The 19471-nt window shown below is 48.1% G+C and overlaps 1 protein-coding gene across 1 annotated transcript in view; it reads left to right on the top strand.

The window, feature by feature from the left end:
- Positions 1-19471, top strand: part of MEGF6 (multiple EGF like domains 6) — a 123030-nt gene that overhangs the window by 8888 nt on the left and 94671 nt on the right. The window contains exon 4 of the mRNA XM_069782821.1: positions 9706-9810. Within this exon, the coding sequence (XP_069638922.1) occupies positions 9706-9810 (105 nt within the window). The remainder of the gene's footprint in view (positions 1-9705; positions 9811-19471) is intronic.

The raw sequence follows: 19471 nt of genomic DNA, 5'->3' as shown, positions 1-19471 counted from the left end.
GCGGCCACATCCAGCTGGGGAAATATTTAACTTTAAACGTTGCTTTTGAGATGTTGAGAGCAAAGTAGAATCTTCTCTTGAATCAAACAAAGGTTTATCTGAGCGTATGTGTAGAAATAAATGTCACCATCAAGGCAGAATCGCAGACGCTCCCCGTGATATATTATTAATTCTCGGCCCAGTTGCATAGAGGAGCTCTGATCTTTTCTGAATTAGGCTTTGGAGGTGCGCTTCTACCCTCACCATAGAAAAGCAGCTTTCATTTTAAGTAATAGGCAGGCGAACCAGCAAAGCGTTTGGGATCTGACCTGCCTTGCTGTCAAGGGAATGAAAGCTAGCCGTGTCCAACTCCATTGTAAAGGCGCTTTTGATTGTAATTGACCTACAATATAGGAAAATGTCTCCCACAGCTAGTCATCTTTTGTTCTGTAAAGAGGCTGCGTATACCTTCCTTGCGCTTTGATGCTTGAAGCAAAGGTTTTAAAAAAAAAAAAAAAAGTGTGTCTACCAACCAATCTTTATTCTTCCTATTCAAAAGCCTGCAACACAGGAGAGCAACCCCACTGTGCCAGAGGAAACTCTGTGGATGCCTAATAACCCACTGTCAGCGAGCAGATAATAACCTCAGATGAACTCAGAAAAGTGCGTCCTGTAATGATTTTTCCTGCCGAGGAAGTGAGTAATTCCATCCAGGAAGGAAGCAGAGAAAAGGAAATAAAGCTGCTCAGGGCACGCTCTTAACTCATCATCCTCATCACCGGGACCAGCACTCAGAGGCTGGGCAATGGTCTTTGCCTGACTGCTCACTGCAGAGTCGGTCTGGAATAAAAAAGAGAGGGAGGTCCGGTGGCTTAAAATGACTTCACTAGAAATTTTGGCGTGGCAGGAGGGAGAAAGTAGAAAGTAAGAGCGTCACTGGCGTGATAGCGTAGAACTGGTGTTTATGGCAGAGAGGGTTCAGGTTCCAGGGTCAGAGGTTGCCTTGATCATACGTGGCATAAGCTCACAAGGAAAGCGTGTGTTGGATTTCCAAGTGCCTTTCTGGAGCTCGCATTCTAACATCTTTATTTTGATATTTGATTTCTTGTAAGTCCTTTTAATACTCTTGTGATGCTGAAAATGTAAATGTTACCCCTTCTGTGTTACACATTCACCAGGAGACATGTGTGTTTCTGATGCGTGGGGCTTTGTTTCCCTTCAGCCAGTCAGACCCGGTTGAATACCATTAACTTTAAAACCAGGACCGGGCTGTGACCTTAAGTTCCTGGGACAGAAAAAATGGGTGTTCCTATAGCTCAAGTACAACGTGCACAACAGGGACCTCATCTCTGTGGGCCTTCTGCACAGTCAGGGGCAATTCCTGAAGGTTGTTCAGGGCAGAAACTCGAGTTACATTGCTCTGTGAATCATCTTCTGCATCCCCTGAGAGCAGCAGAAGACCGGCTACCTGGTTAGGTGGCTGAAGTGGGGCCGTGGGGCTCTTGCTCCCCGTTTCCAAACCCCCCCACGCAGCTGGTGCTGGTCTAGCAGCAGCTGGATGAGCATCCCACAGGCTGGACTGAGGCAAATCCTGCGGGATGAGCCAGGAGTTTCTCCCCTGATCTGCAGACTGTCCTGGGGAACGCTTCTGGTTTCTGTGTAACTCAATCCTCGTCCTGAGGGGCTCCCAGCTTTTGGTTTGCAGGGGTGTGATGACTTTTCCTGCTGGTGGCCTTGACCTTAGTACGAGCGTGTTCTTCTGGACCAGAAGAGAGTGTAGGAAGGGCTGGCAGGGGAAATGAGTCAGTAAATATTAGTGAACTGCTGAGGCAGGGAAACATAGCCAGGGCACTAAGTACCTTAGACGATTTTCTATTTTGTGTATAGCAATCGCGAGTCAGCCTGCATTCACTGGCATAGCTCTGCTGAACGCAACAAAGCTATGCCAAAATATGTCAATGGGATTTGTGGCCCTTCCTATCTGTCTTCAGAGATCACTGATCATGTTCCAGGAGTACAAAGGTGGGGAAGGCCATCGCTGTTGACAGCTTAATTAGAGCTGTTGGACACGGTGTGGTGGAATCACTCCAGTAAGGACACCTTATCTCGCTTTCCCTTGGAGGCTGGCATCTCTTCACTGCAGGGCTCTCTTTGCTCCATATGCTGGACTGTTCATCACTTTTCCTTAAAAACAAAAAAACCCAATGCATACAATGTTTTAGTAGGGGAAATTTTCACCACCGTAGACTTGCGTGTAATCGTCCAAGGCCTGCTGCTTTCTTCTTGTTTGAACATGACATACAGTCTGACACGTGACGGTGATGTTAAACAGCATTATGAACTGGGAGGTCCCAGCACCGTTGTGGGTACCAGTTCAGTCGAGTTCTTTGGGCTCTCAGAGCCTGCGCTTGTGCCTGGAGGGAGAGAGCTTGTCCCGTTGCAGCCACTGTGCCGAGCGTACTCGTTGTTTGCCTGGGTTGGTGGCTGTCTGTAGCAAAAAAAGAAGGGTTGTGCTTCTTTTCCCAAAACGCAGGTTTGTGTCTCTAAGCACTTACAGGTGAGAAAATGGCAAATACAGAGCTGCGAGGACAGTACGCAGTGACTTGGAGTGCGCGGGCTCTGCTGGGAGCAAATAAATTGGAAAGAGATGGAAAATTTCATAGAAACACCCTGTAAAACGGCGCTGAAGCCAAGCGATCTGAAGACTAATGGCTCCACACGGACCTCACGGGTCTCAGAGAATTTTTGACGTCTTTGTTCCTCTCCTACTGTGCCATTTGAAATCATGACAGCTGTGCTTGCTCGTAACACCCCCTGAAGCTGTCGGATCTCGCCTTGTAAAGGCAGGGCGCCCGGTTGCCTTGCGGTCTGCCTGCTTTTTGTCCTGTCCCTTCTGCTGGTAGAGGAAGTGTGAGGGCTTATTGCGTTTCTTTCCATTGCCCTCTGTCTTGAAGCATTCATCCGCTTAGTCCCATTTGGGAAGGAAAAAGGTCAGAAGTCAAGACACCCTTTGCATTTTTAGCATGGCATCAGGTCCTTTCCCTGCCTGATTACTGATAGATTGACTTTCAGACTAAGCTTCTCCATTTCAAGTGGCCTCTGAGATGCTACTTAAATTCCACGTAAGTTCAATAACACAGTTAAACCCTCGCTGGTTGGGACGAGGGGCCTGCCTGTCTGGTAATGCCCATGATCTCTACTTCCAGCGGAAGATTTTGAAAAGCTGAGTCCCACCAAGTCCATAGCTCTGGATCTGCATGGAAGAGCTGGCATTCGGCCGCAGAAAACAGACCTGTGCTCTTGGGCCAGCCACGTTCAGAAATGATGCGGTGAGGCAGAAGGGCACCGAGCAGAGCGATAAGTATGGCAGAGGCTAAAGAGGAGACCGTTACTGGTTTAGGACTGGTGACCTTGTCACGGTTGCAGTGTTGCCCGAGAACTGGGCAGGAGATGCCAGTGCCAACTTTGCCCTAACCGCACGCTCCTGCGGAAAACACGGGCTCTTCGCTCAGGCTGGCACAGCGGTGAGACCAGGGAACCTGCGTCCCGGTTGGGACTGCTGCTGGGGAGAGAGCATGGCTCTGCTGCCAAGTGGGATGGAAATACCCGAGTCGAGTTTTCATGAGCTAGCTCAAGGAAATGGAACAGTCTAAGTGAGCGCAGCCCGGCCAAAAAGCGGTTTAGCCAGCTCTGGCCGTCATGCAGCCGGAGAATTTTGGCTGCTGGGGCTCACGCGGCTCACGCTGCCCGGCACCCTGCACCGCAGTGCGGTTTGCTGTTCGGATTCCTCCGTGGAGCTACTGGGGGAGCTCGGCTTGAGCTGCTGGTCTAAAGCTTCGGCCACCGTCCCAAGTTGTCTTTGTCTTGAGTTTTTATCCAGCCCTCGCTAGGATCACGCTTTGCTCTGATTTTTAGCTCTGGCAGAGGTAGAGCCTGGCCCTAGGTAAAGAGGGAGAATTAACGTTCATTTGGTGAGGAGGTGGGAGACACGCTGAAAACCCCTCCGAGCATTCCCAGGGGCTGAGTAGAAAGCAGTTGAATTTTAATCGCCTCATTAAAAGAGAAACTTTTATGAGTCACAAATGGCCTATTAAAAGGCTCCAGAGCGAGTTACCCTGCGCTGAACCGCATTTCTTCCTGCCAACTCCGCTTAGCTTTAGCCTATCATCCGGTGAGCAGGGAAAGAGCGCTCCGCAGGCACGGCCGAGCCCGGCTCGCTGCAGAACCCCGGGAGTGCGGCCGCGCAGGCAAGCGTGCACAGGCACGCAGGAGCCGGCTGAGCCGGTGTCGGGGGGGGAGCAGCTCCATTATTTGCCGTACAGGTTGGAAGGCTCGGCAGGAAATGTGTTCGGTTAACAATTTAATTTCCCTATTAGGCTGGCTTTCCTTTGTACATCACCTCTTGGCTCCTGGAGGCCCATTGTTTTGTCAGCTGAAAGGCTTTGACTGAACTTCTGAACCTTTTGCCTGGGATTGAGCTTAGTACCGGTTAAACTTCTAACGTACGCTCCCCTGGGAGACCATCTTTGTCCACGTAGAGGATGGCCGTGTTGTACTTCGGTGAGCCCATCCCTTGTAGGAGAAATGCTCTTCTCCGTCACTCTTCCTTTTAAATCAGTCTCTTGTCTCCAACCTCCCGAGAATCCCGCCTTGCTAAATCCTCGCAAAAGCCATTGGCGGGCCTTTCAGGCAGAAGGAGGTGATGCTTTCCGTAATTTATCCTTTCTTTCCTGTTTCCCAGAACGGTGTCGTTACCCTTTTCCCAAATTTCACTGCGTTAAATTCTGTCGCTCTGAATTAGGAGCTAGTTGCAGAAGGCTTGGAAGGCGTAGGGGAGGGAGACGCACGGGCCCCTCAGCCCCACTGGGCTGGGAAGTAGGTTATTATGATTTCCACTCTGTATGTGCCAGCCTGAAGCACAGAGCAGGGAATTGTCCGGCTCATTCAGAAATCTGGGGCACAGCCAAGAATAACACCCGTATCTTCTAATCCCCGATTTGTGTCGCTGCAATTGCTTCTAATATTTTCCATTGTTGTGCTTTGGGTCTCGCCGAACTGCCTCCGAGGGCTGAGCACTGCTGGCAAATAGGGCATCGTGGAGCCAGGCTGAGCTTTACTGCGACCCTGTCTAAAGTCTGTTTTTTACGTGATTAATGTGAAGGACTCAGGAAAAACCAAACCACCTTACTATGCAATTTGGCCACCCAGTCAATTCTATCTAACCGTGCTGAGGCCTGAAGGAAAGGAAAAAAGCAGAAGACGGCCCTTCTCGCAAGACCAGAGCTAGAAAAAATTAGGCTGCAGCCCTAGAAAATCTTGGCGCGTGCCTGGAGATGGGAAGTTGCAATGAAATGCTCCTTCTGCCTTGCCACGTGGGAGGATGCGCCCGGGGAAGTGTTTGCCATCACAGGCGTCGCATGGCGTGGCTCAGCTGAGCGGGCTGCTGGTGAAAGAGTTTCCCAAGTTCCAGTGTTCTGCACCAGCAGGCCAGCACGGGATTGATACGGGATTGCCGTGGTCCCCCAGGATACGTGGCTATGAAAAGTGACTAAAACGTTAGATGAGAAGATAACTGGATTTCTGAAACTACATTTCATCACTGCTTCATTAGTTTGGGTAGATGAGAATTTGGACTTCAATGCTACCTTTGTATTACTAAATGCTCTTTTTTTTGGAGGGGGGATTTGAAAAATCATCAGGTCCTTCAAAGAGCCAACACTGAGGCTCAAGTATTTCAGCTCTAGTGCATCTAAGGCGCAACGCTGGGGGAGTTTGGATATCAGTGAGAATGAGACTTGGAACGAGCTGAAGTTATCGCTCAGGCTGGCGAGTTGGAGCTGGGTCAGCTGCAACGGAGCGCCTGCGTCTAACAGCCGTGCCTAAACCCAGGGTGCTCTGGCAGTCGCATTGTAAGAGAAGTGACAGAGCAAACATCCTTAAAGTAGGTACGTAGCTTTGTCTAGTAAGAGTGTGTGTTTCGACAGCAAACGTGCACGTTTGTAGAATGTCATATTCACCTAAACCTGCACAAAACCTTCTTAATCACCGCAGACTAGGCGGAAAGCATTGTGTAAGTCAGTATCGAGACCTAGCACAGAGAAACTAGGAAGTCGGTTGTGATTCTGTAGGAAAAAACAGAGCCAATATTTGATACATGGAGGATTCAATGGTAGGAGGAGAATAGCGGGCAACTTAGTAATGTGGTTATTAGATTTCCATGTAGAGTAGGTCGTAACTGATTGCGTTATGATAAGTTATGTAAATACCCGACAGAATAGCGCCCAGGGGTTGGCCACTGCCAGGGTTTGACCCAGTGATCTGACTTTCACTGAGCCCCAAAACAAAGTGCTGATTTGTCTCTCTCCACACTATCGTCAGGAGGCAGAGTACTTCAGGCAGCTTCACGCGAGCCGTCGATGAGCTTTGCGCAGCTGATGAAACCTTTCAGCATTTAGGAGTTTTGAGGACGTGAATCTGCGCTGCACTAACTACATCACCATCATTATTTAGCAGAAAGGAGGCTGGAGGTGAGGGTGGGGAGAGAAAAGGGACCTGCCTTTACTGCCCACGTAATCTCTTTGTGTGACAGGGGATGCTAATACTGCCAAAACACAATTCCTATTTGTGCAACTGCTAGCACACTGCTAATCAGGAGGGAAGGAGGTTTTTCAGATGTGGCAAGCTGACACCCGCAAGCTTTGGGTTTCTTTTGTGCATGTAGTACCTGCTCTTTCCCATCTCTGATTTAGTGTGTATGTCTTAAAGTTCCAAATGATCTTTGAAAATGCGTTGGTAAGGTTGCAAATGTATCCTCCTGTGTGCCAACGTGCCCCAAAAATGCAAACACTTCCTTGCACTGTTTCCATCTGTGATTCCTTTTTCTTCTGAATGCACAATTGGTGTTTTGGAGCAGACAAGGAATATTTTGTGCCAAGTATTTGGAGTCATTTTTGAAGGCTGCACGGGGTGCCTTTCCTCCCCAGTTATAATGACACAAAATGAAATGTGTAATCACAGACCTGTTCTTTCTGTTACTAATTAGTTACAGCTTTAGCTGGAATGGGAAGAGAAACCAGGGGGGCTCCCAACTTGCAAAGAAGAGGGAAAAGTTATGGACAGCCTGCGTGTGGAAACCTCAGTCCAGTGAGCACTGTTATAATTGTTTCCAGGTGGCCCCGTATCATACGTAGGTTTGTAATTTAACCGTGGGCTTTGTTCGTTCAGTCGGTAACTGCAAAGGTGCTGTTTCATCGCTGGCCTTGAGCAGGGTCCAGAGTTTTCTGGATGGGGACTTCTCCACCAGCCTGTTCCCAGGACCGCACTGCCCTCCACGCCGGCCGGTTCTGCTGGTGGCTCTTGGGGACCTCACTGAACACGCTTGAGTAGCTGACAGTCAGTTCCCAGGCTGTCCCTGCTGGAGATGTATTTAATTCTCCAGCTTTTTCCTTAAGGCAGAAGGGACATGCAGAACTGGCAGCCTTGCAGCTTTAGAGAAGAAAAAAAGGCTTTTCCAGGTGTTTTTTTTTTTATTTATTTATCCATTCATTCATTTATGTAGCCTGTCTGCACTCATGAGCCCAGGTAACGTTAACGCGGGAGATGCTGCCGTGTTGTTTTCCCACGTGATGTGAATTTAGCGTGAGGAGTGGCAGATGTGTCACAAGAGTGGCCAGGAGCATGCGGGACTCTGCAGTCGTTCTGAAGCATCTCAGGCTCTTTCTTTACAAAGCAAAATCCTTGAAAACGCTCTTTACCCTGACCCCGCAGTCCAGTTTTTTAAAAGGAAGCGTGACTGCTGAAGTTTTGAGGAGAGGCCAGTTCTGATATCATTCGGGAAGGTGCTTTTCTCAAGTCCGACGAATTGCTGCATGTACGTGTGCTGCACAGGGAAAGCCAGCCGCACCTAGCTGGGGCAAATCCTGACCGTGGGTCTGGAGTGGGGGTCACTAGCTGCCTGTGACCACCTTACACTAACCAGTGACTCCCCTACCCCTGTGTGTGCCTTTGGATTGGAAGAACCCCTAACTCTCCTAGCAGGAGAAAAACATTGCACTCCTTTTTTCCCCCTATTGTTTCCGCTAAAGCAAAGCCAAAGACAAATCTCATCGTTGCTTCAGCAGAGGAGGCTTGGCATCTTCCTGAGGATGCAGTATACGTCTGCAGGTTGATGGTTCACTTATTCTGTTGGCAAGTCGCTCCGGTCGGCGCCCGTGCTGGGCAGCAGCCTGTTTCAGCCAGCACACGGCCACAATAAATCACAAGCATAAGCTGCGCTGGGGTCCGTCAGCGTTTGTCTGCTCACCTGCGTTCCGCGCTCTTTCTAGTAAGCGTGTGTTTCTGAGCCAACAGGTTTTGGATTGCCGGGTCCGTCTTTTTGTAATTTCAGCTACTTGAAATAATTACGTTCTCTGGATCCATCGCCTGGATCAACAGGACATGAGGGCCCCTAACACAGGTGACCGTGCCACAGTTGGCAGTTGCAGTGCATTCCTTCCCGGGGTGCATAAGCTGTTACACGTGGATCCCGTTGCTGCTCTTGGCCCAGGGCTGTCCACAATCCAGCCTGGGCTGAGCAGGATCTCGGGGTAGGTGAGTGGGAACCGCAGGACCGGGTGCTACCACGACATCTCTTGCACCATAGAGAGAGGTGAAGTTCTTTTGGCTTCCTTTACCTGGTTCCCCATGGCTTTTGTGAAGCGTATTCCTACCCAATCCCATTGTTCTTGGATTTTGTTACAGTTTGTTCGATGAAAGCGAAAAGAGAAAGAAAAAGAGGAGGTGCAGGAAAAAGAAAGGAGAAGTTGGCCGGCAACACAGCTATGTCCAGATCAGTGAATAGAGAGAAAATTTCATTGTCCAAATCTTTAAATGGACTGAAAAAGGAAGATAGGCACTTGTTCTGCGTCCTTACACTTTGACAAAGCACAGCATGCATGACAGCGTCACTCGTTGACGTTTCTCCTTTTGAGATGAGCATTTTCTACGGGGAAATATAAAATATTGGCTGCATTTCATGAGTTACGAGAAATATACGTTTCACTTGAAAAACATACCCTTGTTTGTGGTTTTACGTAGATGATTTGAAAAGGTGAATTTCAGAAGCCTAATTGAGCATTTGCTGTCTCTGTGTACATTTTACACTTCACTTGGTGAGAACAGAGAAATGTGGCTGCTCAGGCTTACTTACAGTTTAGCTCTATTTCATCCTCTCGTCCATTCAGAAGGTGACACCACATTTGGGTAGCCATTTCACCCGGGAAGCTCAGCGCAGAGGTGGAAAGCAGCTTCTAGTGGTTTGTTCCTGAGAGGTGCCTCCAGCTGCAAAATAACTGACTGACTTACCCTTGTTGCCACGAGGTCTGATATGATTCTGCACGAGTAATTTTCCACCTATTTTACCACTTATGGGCTGGAAAAGCATCATTTCATCAACAACCCTGCAGCTCTGCTGCCATTTTCCTGTGAATTCTCACTTAGCCGCACTTTAAGACAAGCCCTTAGACATTGCCTAAGGTACTTCACCTCCTGGCCTAAATTTTGAGAGACTTTGTGTACTGTTTGAGTACTGCGTTGTCAACCAAAAAAGAGTCGCCTTTCAAAAATGGTTCAACAATATTTTTATAACTATTCACATTTGCTACAGGACTGTGGGTGAATGGGTATTTATTAGTGCATGTATGCTTCTGATTGTGATCTCAGGAATTATCCTCTCCCGCCTCCTTGCAGCTGTCTGCAGTTACGGGGTTTGTTTCAACGGTGGAAACTGCATCGAGGGATCTTCACAGCTCTGTCACTGCTCCTCTGGTTTCCAAGGACCTCGCTGTCAGTACGGTAAGCAGGCTTTTCAAATTCTTCCTTTAATTTTGAGTCGGAAGTGGAGAGGATAAAGAGCGAGGGATGCCCCGATATTTTTTTTATCCTAGCCCCTGCTTTATCTGCAAAACTCCAATAATCTGTTCTCTACTTTTTTTGGCCACTGTTTGTAATGCTTGGGGAACTTGGACATTGGGAAAGGAAATGCTTATCGTGGCTTGCTGTGAAACACAGCTCCGTACTGTACAATAGCCTTTATTCCTGGCTGCCATCAGCAGAGGGATTTGCTGGAATCGGAGAAGGAAGCTGATTAAAGTTGGGTCAAACAAAGAAACCCTGGGGTCATGGCCTGTGGAGTGAAGCTCAGCCTGGGGGAGCGTGGCAATGGGCTGCCACATCAGAAGGGAAAATAGTTAAGCTCTGACTAGCTGGATCAGTTGTATCTTTGGCTCGGCTTTATTTTGGGGCTGCTAAGCTTTATTTAATTAACCTTCGTGCAATATACAAATTCTCTCTTGAAGGTTATTGAGTTTCCCGTGTTTGGTAATTCAGAGATGTTCTGATTTGGTAACATGATAGTCTATGGCAAGCAACTGCTAAAAGCTGGAATAGTTCTCCATGCCTCATATTTGGTAAGAGAAAATGTGCCTCGTACTGTTGTAGAGAGAAATGGCTGTCCCTTTCTTCCCTCTAACTGCTGAGTCTGCAAGGTACAGGGCAGTAACGGTTACTCAAACTGTCTTTAGATGATACTGATTTGTAACAGCAAATTAAATAATAAGACTTTTTTTTTTTTTTAACCATCTGTAAGTGTATATCTCTTCCTTCAAAGACATGTGGTTCCTTGCTCTCTCCGAAAAGGAGGTGGGTGTATGGAGGTAGGGGAGCTGGCATTAGAATAGTCCTCAGCAGGAGCTGGTCTCTTCCCACCAAAAGGGCTGTTGACTTTAGGCTCTATTTGTTCCTTGCTCTTTCTTTAATATGTATTGATAACTGGAGTTAGAACTGTGTCTGTTATAGTCGGAGGCTTTCCTTGCACTCGGCTGGGACAGTGCCTTGTGTGTGACAGCTGTGAGTCCCCTGCCCCTGTTCCAGTGGTCCACAAGTTCTCAGTTAGGCAATGAAGCGATTTCCTTGGTGAGAAGAATTAAAAAGAAGCGCCCGGAGCCCAGGTGTACAGATCGTGAGCCTGGCTGCTGCTCTCTCGCTGCAGGGCATCCAAACTGGAGCTACTCGCAGAAACGCCGGCTCCATTTGGCAGCAGCCGGCCCCTCGGCCAGGCTGGTGTGATTTCGGTGCAGCCTGGGCATTGCCAAGCACCGAGGTGGCACGGACCTCCCTGACACGAGGCATAAACCCCTCCTGGAGCGTGTCTGAGACATGTCTGTCAGGGCGGTGGGTCTGCTGCATCTCTGCTCCAGCCTCCTGCTACCAGCAAGCTTTCATCTCTGGGCACAGCGAGGTGGGACACCTCTCCCGGGCTGGTTGTCCTTTTCTCCACGGCATTTGCAACGGTGTCATCCGTAGTTAACACCACCCGCTAGAAATACAGGGTGCTCTGTCCCATGTTAAAAACGGACTGGTGCTGGGGGACGGCGTGACTTTCTGCTTCTCTTAAGCAACACGATGCGAGCAGTTTACAGCCCGCCGCGGGGACTGCCGTGCCCTGCCCAGATGCAGGAGGGTGCGAGTTTCCCCGGGATGAGCTCCGTGCTGCCGGAGTCGGGTCTAGCACTGCGGAGCCTTGCCTGGCCCCGGCTGCCGCGGGAAGCAGAGCGATGCCCAGAAAACGAAGCAATCCGGCTTTAATCCGCCGGTTGCTCAAAGCTCTGTGGCTGTTTTAACGCTAACGGGTTACATCCTACATTTTAAGTAAGGTGAAGAGGATGCTGCTTAGTATAAATACAATTTGCAGTTTGTTTTGCTTTAGGTTTCTACAATAGTCACGCTGCAGACCCAATAGTAACATGAGTCCAAATTATTTATCCCCCCAGTGACACTCTCCTAACTGCGGTCTAAACACGTTAGTTAGAATACTGCTTCCCTCTCATCCTTTGATCCCCGAAGGACTGGAGCATGCCTAGTTCTTGGAGGTGTACATGATCCTGCACTGCTGCATAGGTTCATGTTTGCACATCTTATGGGGTTTTCTAGGAAATAAGGAGTCCTTAAATTGTCCCTGCAATTTTTTCGTCATAGCTTCTCTCGTACAAATTAATAAAATAAACATCGGGCGTTTTCCTGTACAGAACCTGAAAGGCAAGAAACATTTTCACATTTGGAAATGTTTAGCAATCCCCACAATTACAATTGGTTGCAGTTTTGAAGGTAAAGCACATGTTTCTGAGACACCCCCCCCAAGTATTTTTTTGAAAGGGAAATGACTGGCTTATTTTGGAGGGGAAGAAAATACATCTGTAGTCGCACTGACGTTACCCACCTCGGTAACGAGGGACCCGAAGCTGGTGCTTTGGGTCTTCAGAGGTCAGCCCGTGGAGGGCTGAGGATTAGCTTTTATTTTTCTGCCCTGCCAAGCTTTCTGCAGGACCAGCAAAGGAGGGCAACAGCACGGTGCTGTGCGAGCCCTTGGTGTGGTGTGCCACCTTCGCACGCCGCCCCGGGGCTGCTCAGGAGAGGGGAGAAAGGTGGGGGGCAAATGGGGCAGGAGGGGAATGCTGCGACCACTGCTGTGGGTCACAGCTCACTCCCCCCCCCCGCATTAACAGGTCCTTGGTGCAAGAAGCCTTTCCCCTTTTCTGGGGAAAAGGATGCTCTGATCAGATAAGAGGTGGCTGTTAGTCAGAAAAATTGGAAAATGATAGTCCCTGGTTAAAAATCAGGCGTGGGGGAGCCTCCAATAGTTGCAGTTTGGGCAATCATGTAAAGTATGACAGTGTTTGTGCCTTTTGGAAGGGATAAATTGAGTTACCAAAAAAAAAAAAAAAAAATCCAGGATTTTTCTGCCGATTAACAAAGCGTGAGTTGGCTACGCCGTTGTTTTCACTTGTATTTCTAAACAATTCTGACTTTATTTTAATTCTTTTAAATTCCAAATCAGTTGGCTGTTGAACTGTTCTCTCAGGCTAGTTTGCCTTTATGCTGATGTTTTGGTACATGCCTCTATTTAGAACCTAGAAGCAAAGAACCAAACTGTAAACCTAGATTAAAAAAATAGTAAGGAAGAGCTTTTGAAACGTACTGATTTTCTGACCTTTATTTTGAACCTTTAAAATGTCTTTCCTCAAAATACTTTTTAAGTGGCAGCTCAGAGAAACTCCTTATCTGATTCGCTCATCTCTAATATGCCTGTCAAATTCTAAATAATTGTCTGAAATCCTGAATACCTGTGGTCAGATCCTTACCTTCCATATTTTGGCAGAGCAGTGGGGATGGGCTGCATTACAGCAAACGAGGGATGGCCAAGGGTATGCAAATTATGGCTCTGCTACCTGAACTTAAAGGAAGAAACCAAGCTGAACTCTTTATTTTGGAGCAAGCTAATTACAAGCAACAGGGGAGACTGTGAAATAGAGTGGATAAATCATTCTCCATGCTGCTTACCCTCAGTTTATAAAGTGTTAATTGTTCTATTGCCTTCTCCAACGGCAAAGCCCAGCTGAACTGGGAGCATTCCTTTGCATTCGCAACCTCAAATTATTTTCATTCCCGAGTGATTTATGTTTGGTGCTCAGGGCAAAAGTCACCCCCTGACATCCCCTTCTGCTGGGACAACGCTTTGCTCTTTCCAAGGCCCGTTGTTTGTAAACATTGCAAAGGCACCCTTGTCCTGCTTCCTTCAGCAAATCCACCTGGATGGGACTACCTGGTCACTTAGAGGGCTGGAATGACGAGATGGCCCTTTGAAAGCTTAGCCCCAGGTAGGATGTGCTGCCTGGCTCAGGAATTCCACTGCTTCCCCTGGCTCCTGCTAAGTGGTGGAAAACATAACATGATAAATACCAATTCGTATCCTCAGTGAATTTTTTTGGACAGGGCGCATGTTGGACGTGGGAGACGCCAGCACGTTGGCAGGAAGAGTGGTTTATCTTCTTGGGGCACTGCTCCGTAAGCCTCAGTCACTCCTGAAGACAAACCCCAAGCCCACCAATGTAGACTCTGCAAATGATGGAGCATTTTCATCACCTGCAGACAAAGGCAACATAGATATAATAGCCTGGGGACAGTGTTCGTTTTGCAAGACAAGTTACTTTGCAAGCATCTTTCTAGCTTTCCTAGCTTTTGAGCATCTTGTTAACCTTGTTGCCATCCTGCTTTTAGACATGTTGCTCCTGAAGAGCTCAGGAGGACCAATGAAAATGCTGTATTAGCCCTGGCTTGCAGAAAATGGACTTTTTTTGTCTGTTTCTTGATGCTTTTAATTATTTATAGCATTTTCCAAAAGCCACAATCCTTGCCACAGAGAATGTGCTGATTGAGGATATGGGAAGATCCCAACCACAGACTCATCCTTCCCTTCATCTTAATTTCTTACTGACTACTGTAAACGATTTTTCTTGGTAAATACTTCTTTCGACAAATTTCTGGTGGAAACCTAGTTGTCTGGTTTCTCATCTTCTCTTTTGCCGTTAAAAATACTCTGGGTGGTTAACTTCTGTGCTGGTCAGTCAACATTTGTGCTGGATTTTAATGATAGGATGGGAGGCTGGAGGCTGCTTCAGAGAAGACAGCTTTGGGGAAAGATGTGTCATGGTGAATCAGTGAACCATTTTTTCTCGTCTGTCACCTATAAAAGAAGCTATCCTGGTATTGGAGATGATGATACCTTATTGAGAAATAGTTCCTCAAAATGGAGCTGTGTAGCATTTGACTGGGATGAACCTGAATGTGCTTTGGAGGGCTTCTGACGAGGCTATTCAATGAAAACAATGGGAAAAAACCCAGAGGGAATGAAGTTGCTCCACAGCAATATTCCGTGGTGTCATTTGTCCTCCAGAAATCTCTGCGTCTGACCTTAATGGTATCACTTTTCTTTTTTGGAAAGAAATACAGACGTGTTTGTTTTAAAGGCAGGACGTTCTCTGTCCTGGCCAGACTCTTATCATACCTTTCAGCATGGGATATTTTTACTGGCCAGCCTGGAGCAGCAGCAATCCTGTGTTTACCCTGGCTGGAAAACAGGCGGTACCCAATCAGTCTGGCTTCCAGGGGTGAGATGCTGTCCTTCCTGGTCTCCTGAGCTGTTGAAAGTGATAATGTTTGAGCGCTCTCCGGCTGTATTAAATCGCCTCACTTTGAAGGCAGCCCTCTCAATAGGGCTGCACGAGCTCTTTCAGGAAGGTCTGCAGTACATATTGTTTACCCGTCTGGATTTCAACGCCTTTTCTGTTGCCTCTTGCATCTCGGTGGCTTTTTGATCCTGTGAAGTGCTGTCAGTGTAGAGGTTTATCTTCTTTCCCCCCCGCTGCAACGTGGCATTGCCTACCTGCCGTAAGCGGGGCTTTGCTATGCAGCAAACCAGAGGAAGAGCCTGAGCCGAACAATATTACAGTGACTGCAGAGACTGTTTCTGAGCTGAGGAAGCAGCTGTGTTGTCCCGAACTCCTTCGTTATCTTCCCTGTCTGGTAGATGAAAGGGTTGTAAATGGAGTGTTTGAGGTTTGGTTTGGGCTGAGGCTCTCTTTAGGAGCTCCCTTCTTTGAGCTTGGACGTAAATGACCTTTATGTACCGGGGCTCATTGCTGGGAGGGAGGGGGTGTCGGAGAACCTGGGCTCTGCTCCAAGCCTGCCCTGTCTTCCCAGGGATCCTTGGACCACCCAATGCTTTGGGGTCCGGTTTTGGCGAACTCGGTGTACCCGAGTGAACGCGGCGGAGCGGCTCCCCGCATGGCTCCGGCAGCACCCGAGACCTCTGTGTGCTGGGGGGGTCGCGCGGTCGTGGCAGGGACCGTCCGGCCGCGGGACGGGGAGCGTAAAGGCTGTTGTTATTTGCATCTCATACTGTAAATCGGCTGCTGGGCTTCAACATCTGCTTACTGAAAACTTCACGGCAGAGTGGATCGTTTCAGCAACACTCAGGCTTTGGGGGCTCTTGTGTGGGCACTTTGCTGCGCTGGAGGGATGGGACCCTTCCTAATTAGCCTGGCTGCATTTTGAAGGATCGGCCAGACCAAATCTTCTTTAGCTTTACACAAAGGAGAGGTCAACTGTAAGCAAGCAGGGCCGGTGATTAGCGTCTGCTTTTGCAAAGCCAGCTGAAATGGCTTTGTCGCAGCTTCAGGAGACCATTATTGTGTCTCTCTTTTATAGCACTGCCCTCATTTACACAAGCATTTGACATGCCCTCAGTGTTGTTTGATTGACTAATGACCCTATTTCTCCTGCTAATCTCTTCGAGCTGTTCAGTTGGAAGCCTTTGGGGTGTGTTAGGGCACGGGCTGCTTGGGCGGAGGGCTGGGAGAGAGGGGTTTGCTGCAGCCTCTCCAGGCTGGAGGTGATTTTCAAAGAGGAACACAGGACTGCAAAGCGCTCGAAGGCACTGAAGTCAGAACGGGAAAGGTTTTGTCTTTGGAAGCAAAGGAAAGCACCTTGCAGACTCTTCTTGGATCCAGGAGCCAGATGCTTCTTTCCGCGATGGAAAGACGCCGCCAGCGAGCGTGCACGTGCGATGACGCTTGTTTGGACTTGGGTGACTTCCCTGTCCAAGGAGACCCCAGCGCCGATTTCAGAATGACAGTAGCGAGATATTGTGTTCGATGTTTCACGGGTTTACAGTTCACGAGGCCGATTTAAAATCCGTCTGCGGGATTAAATAGCAGCAATTGTTCTTCAGCTGTCAGTTTATTGGAGAGAATCCACTGTTAATAATACCAGGGCTAAATTAAGCAGAGCACTTCTCCTCCAGCAGCCAAGAAGTCCGAATACTTTTGTTTGCAAACGGCCTCCTGATTCAAAGGTTTTAGCCTTCTGCTGGGGAGGGGAGAAGATCCTGAGCCCAGAGGAGATTTCTGCCAGTGCGCAGCATTGCCGTGCAGCTCTGCCGGCCGGGATTTTCTCTCTTCTTGGCTCAGGAAGGCAGCGGAACAAGGGTGGCTTGTGCAGAGCTCTGCTTCATCCTGCGCTATCTGCTTGTCCATCAGCCAAACGTTAGGTATTTAATAGCTGGCAAACAGGTAGCGCTGAACTCTTTGAAAAAGTTAGTGAGAGGAAACAAGCCAAGGCTATGCGGGGGCTTATTCAGTTGAAAAAAACAAAACTCTTTTGTGAAGTTTTGAAGAAATGAGAAAATGTGCCGAAGCTGGGGGAACAGCTGGGGTTGTACCTGCGAAACAAGTTTCCTCGTGCTTCTATCTGTTGGGTGTTCTGGGGTCCAGCATCCTTCACCGAGACGCACAGCGTGGCGTTCATCGCTAGCTTCCTGGCACGGCCTCGGTTTTCCAAATCTGGATCTAAATGCAGGGCAATTACTCAATGAATAACTTCACAGTTCATATGATTTGCGTTTCTAAAGGTTAACTGGAGTACGGCAAACAGCCTTTTGGATGTACGCTCTCACATTTAAAGTTGTCCAGCTTTGTCCAGCTCTGTCGATGAGTGATGTAGCATGCGCATAGGCAAAAATATTATGGACACATTTATTTAAAGGAATGTGATAGCGGGTGAAAAAGAGACTAAAATCTTAAGGGCTTTAGTGAATTGGAAGTATGGCTTTCTGTGTTCTTTTCAAGCTTTCCTTGGGTTGAACTCAAGAATTGAGGATTTCATTATCACTTGAGAGAGATGATTATATTGGGTGAAAGAAAATATATGGCTCAAGTACTTCAGATGAGTTGCAGCCCTCTGCTGAGATTTTAGCCGATAAATGAGAGAGGAATCCCATTGCTGACGTTGCAGCGGTTTGAGATTTTCATGCAGATCTTTACTGCTCCTCACGTCAGTGGTAAGAAAAGCTTGGAGGGAAACTGCTGGTTGTGCCACCTGGAGCAGACCAAATCTACGCTTTGTTTTGAGGGATTCGTACCTCGGGCCTAGTCATGTGAAGTACTGGGTGCCACCTTCAAAGCGATGCATGCTTTCCCCTTAGTGAGGACTGATGCTCCTCGGCACCTCCCGTGATCGCCTCCTTAATTATTACAGTGCCAGTACCACGGGGAAATGTCAGGCCCCGCTCTAATCTCCCTGCAAGGATTTCCGCGAATGTTTGCAGCCAGCTGTGACCAATTAGAAAGGGGGGGTTGCGTTTGCAAAACCTCAGCGACTTGCAAAGTGGAGCTAGGGGTCCGAAGAGCTTTACATTTTTGAGAGCTATGTACTCTAGCCTAAGTATTTTCTTCTCATAAACCGTCTGTTGCAACTCAGACTGTAAGCATGGAGGTGAGTCGAGGGGTATTTATATAGGGGAACAGATTATTTTCCAAGCAATGAAAAATACTGCAGTCTAAAAATGGTCCACTGGGATCCCATCGTGTAACTGGTAGTAAGAAGAATTTGATACATGAATGCCAAGTAGACTGAATTAATGCCGAATCCTCGGACCGTTACTGGAGAGGACGAGACCATCCCCCAAGTCATGTAGCCAAGGTCCATCCCAAGCTTACAATTGCTCACCCAGCTGGTTGGTTTCTTGAAACAAGAGGGAACGATAGCAAACTGTAGCCCGGTCCGCTCTGTGCAGAAGCACCGTTTCTGGAGGCACGTCCGAGATGTGCCTCACCTGTCTCCTGCTGCGGTCCTTAGCGGCTGTCCCTTTTGCATTTGGCTGTTTTGCATTATGGAAGAGAAATGACCCAGGGCAGCTTAGCTCTCAGGACCTGTCATCTTCCGTTGTTTTCTGGGGATCTCGCGAAAATTGGTGGTGCGGGGATCCACATTGGCCGTAGGCACAAGGGAACAGGTTCCAGCCAAAATAGGCGGCTTAGTGAGTGAAATCAGGAGTGACGGCCAAAGTAGAAAAGATAAGCATTGCTGCAAACTTTCCTGGAATTTTTAGAATTGATTTATGCTTAAATACATAGTACAGTCTGTAATAAATCATCAGCATGCTATGCTTTCAATCTCTGGGTTTGGAAAGGTTGGTGAAAACGTTGTTTTATTCATTGTGTGCTGCCTTCTCCAAGGCACCTTTTAAAAGCAGTGTTCTCTAGCAGGTGATAACATCTTTTCACCAGCCTCTGAAACTCCTTCCCTCCACCTCAGCCACAGGTTTTCCTTTAATTTTTGCTTCGTTTGTCATGTTTCAGTCTGTTTCCTCTCCTTTGCTGTATGGTCTCAGTGCTACAGTATAATTTGTGTAATAATTCAAGAAACAAACATATGTTGAGATTCCTGTCATTACAAATACTTTTTTCTTCTGGGAAGCAGCTCAGAGGATTCCCGCTCCAGAGGTTTACTTAATGAGAGTTACGTGAGGAAGGGAGGACACTATCCGTATATCCTTGATCCAAGTTCAAGCACTTGTGCATTCCTGTTGTGCAATGCAGTTCTTTTCCTTGGGCTGAAGCTTGTTGTTCTGTGCAGCCCTAACCCCAGCTAAGCTGCTTGATAATGGAGGAGGAGGAAAATCTCCCACTGACAACCCCCGCAAACAAATCAAGGGCGGCACCGGCCAGCAAAGGGTTTGTTCCAGTCCACTTTTACTGCTAGGTGTGTTACCAGATTCAAATGGAAAATGGTATCTCTGAAAAGGGGAACCCTCCTTCTCCTGAGACTGTGGTACCAGGTT

This window comes from Haliaeetus albicilla, chromosome 4, assembly GCF_947461875.1.
Source record: "Haliaeetus albicilla chromosome 4, bHalAlb1.1, whole genome shotgun sequence".
Classification (NCBI taxonomy): Eukaryota; Metazoa; Chordata; class Aves; order Accipitriformes; family Accipitridae; genus Haliaeetus; species Haliaeetus albicilla.
Note: the sequence above shows the minus strand (reverse complement) of the source record. Positions and strands in the feature narration are given on the sequence as shown.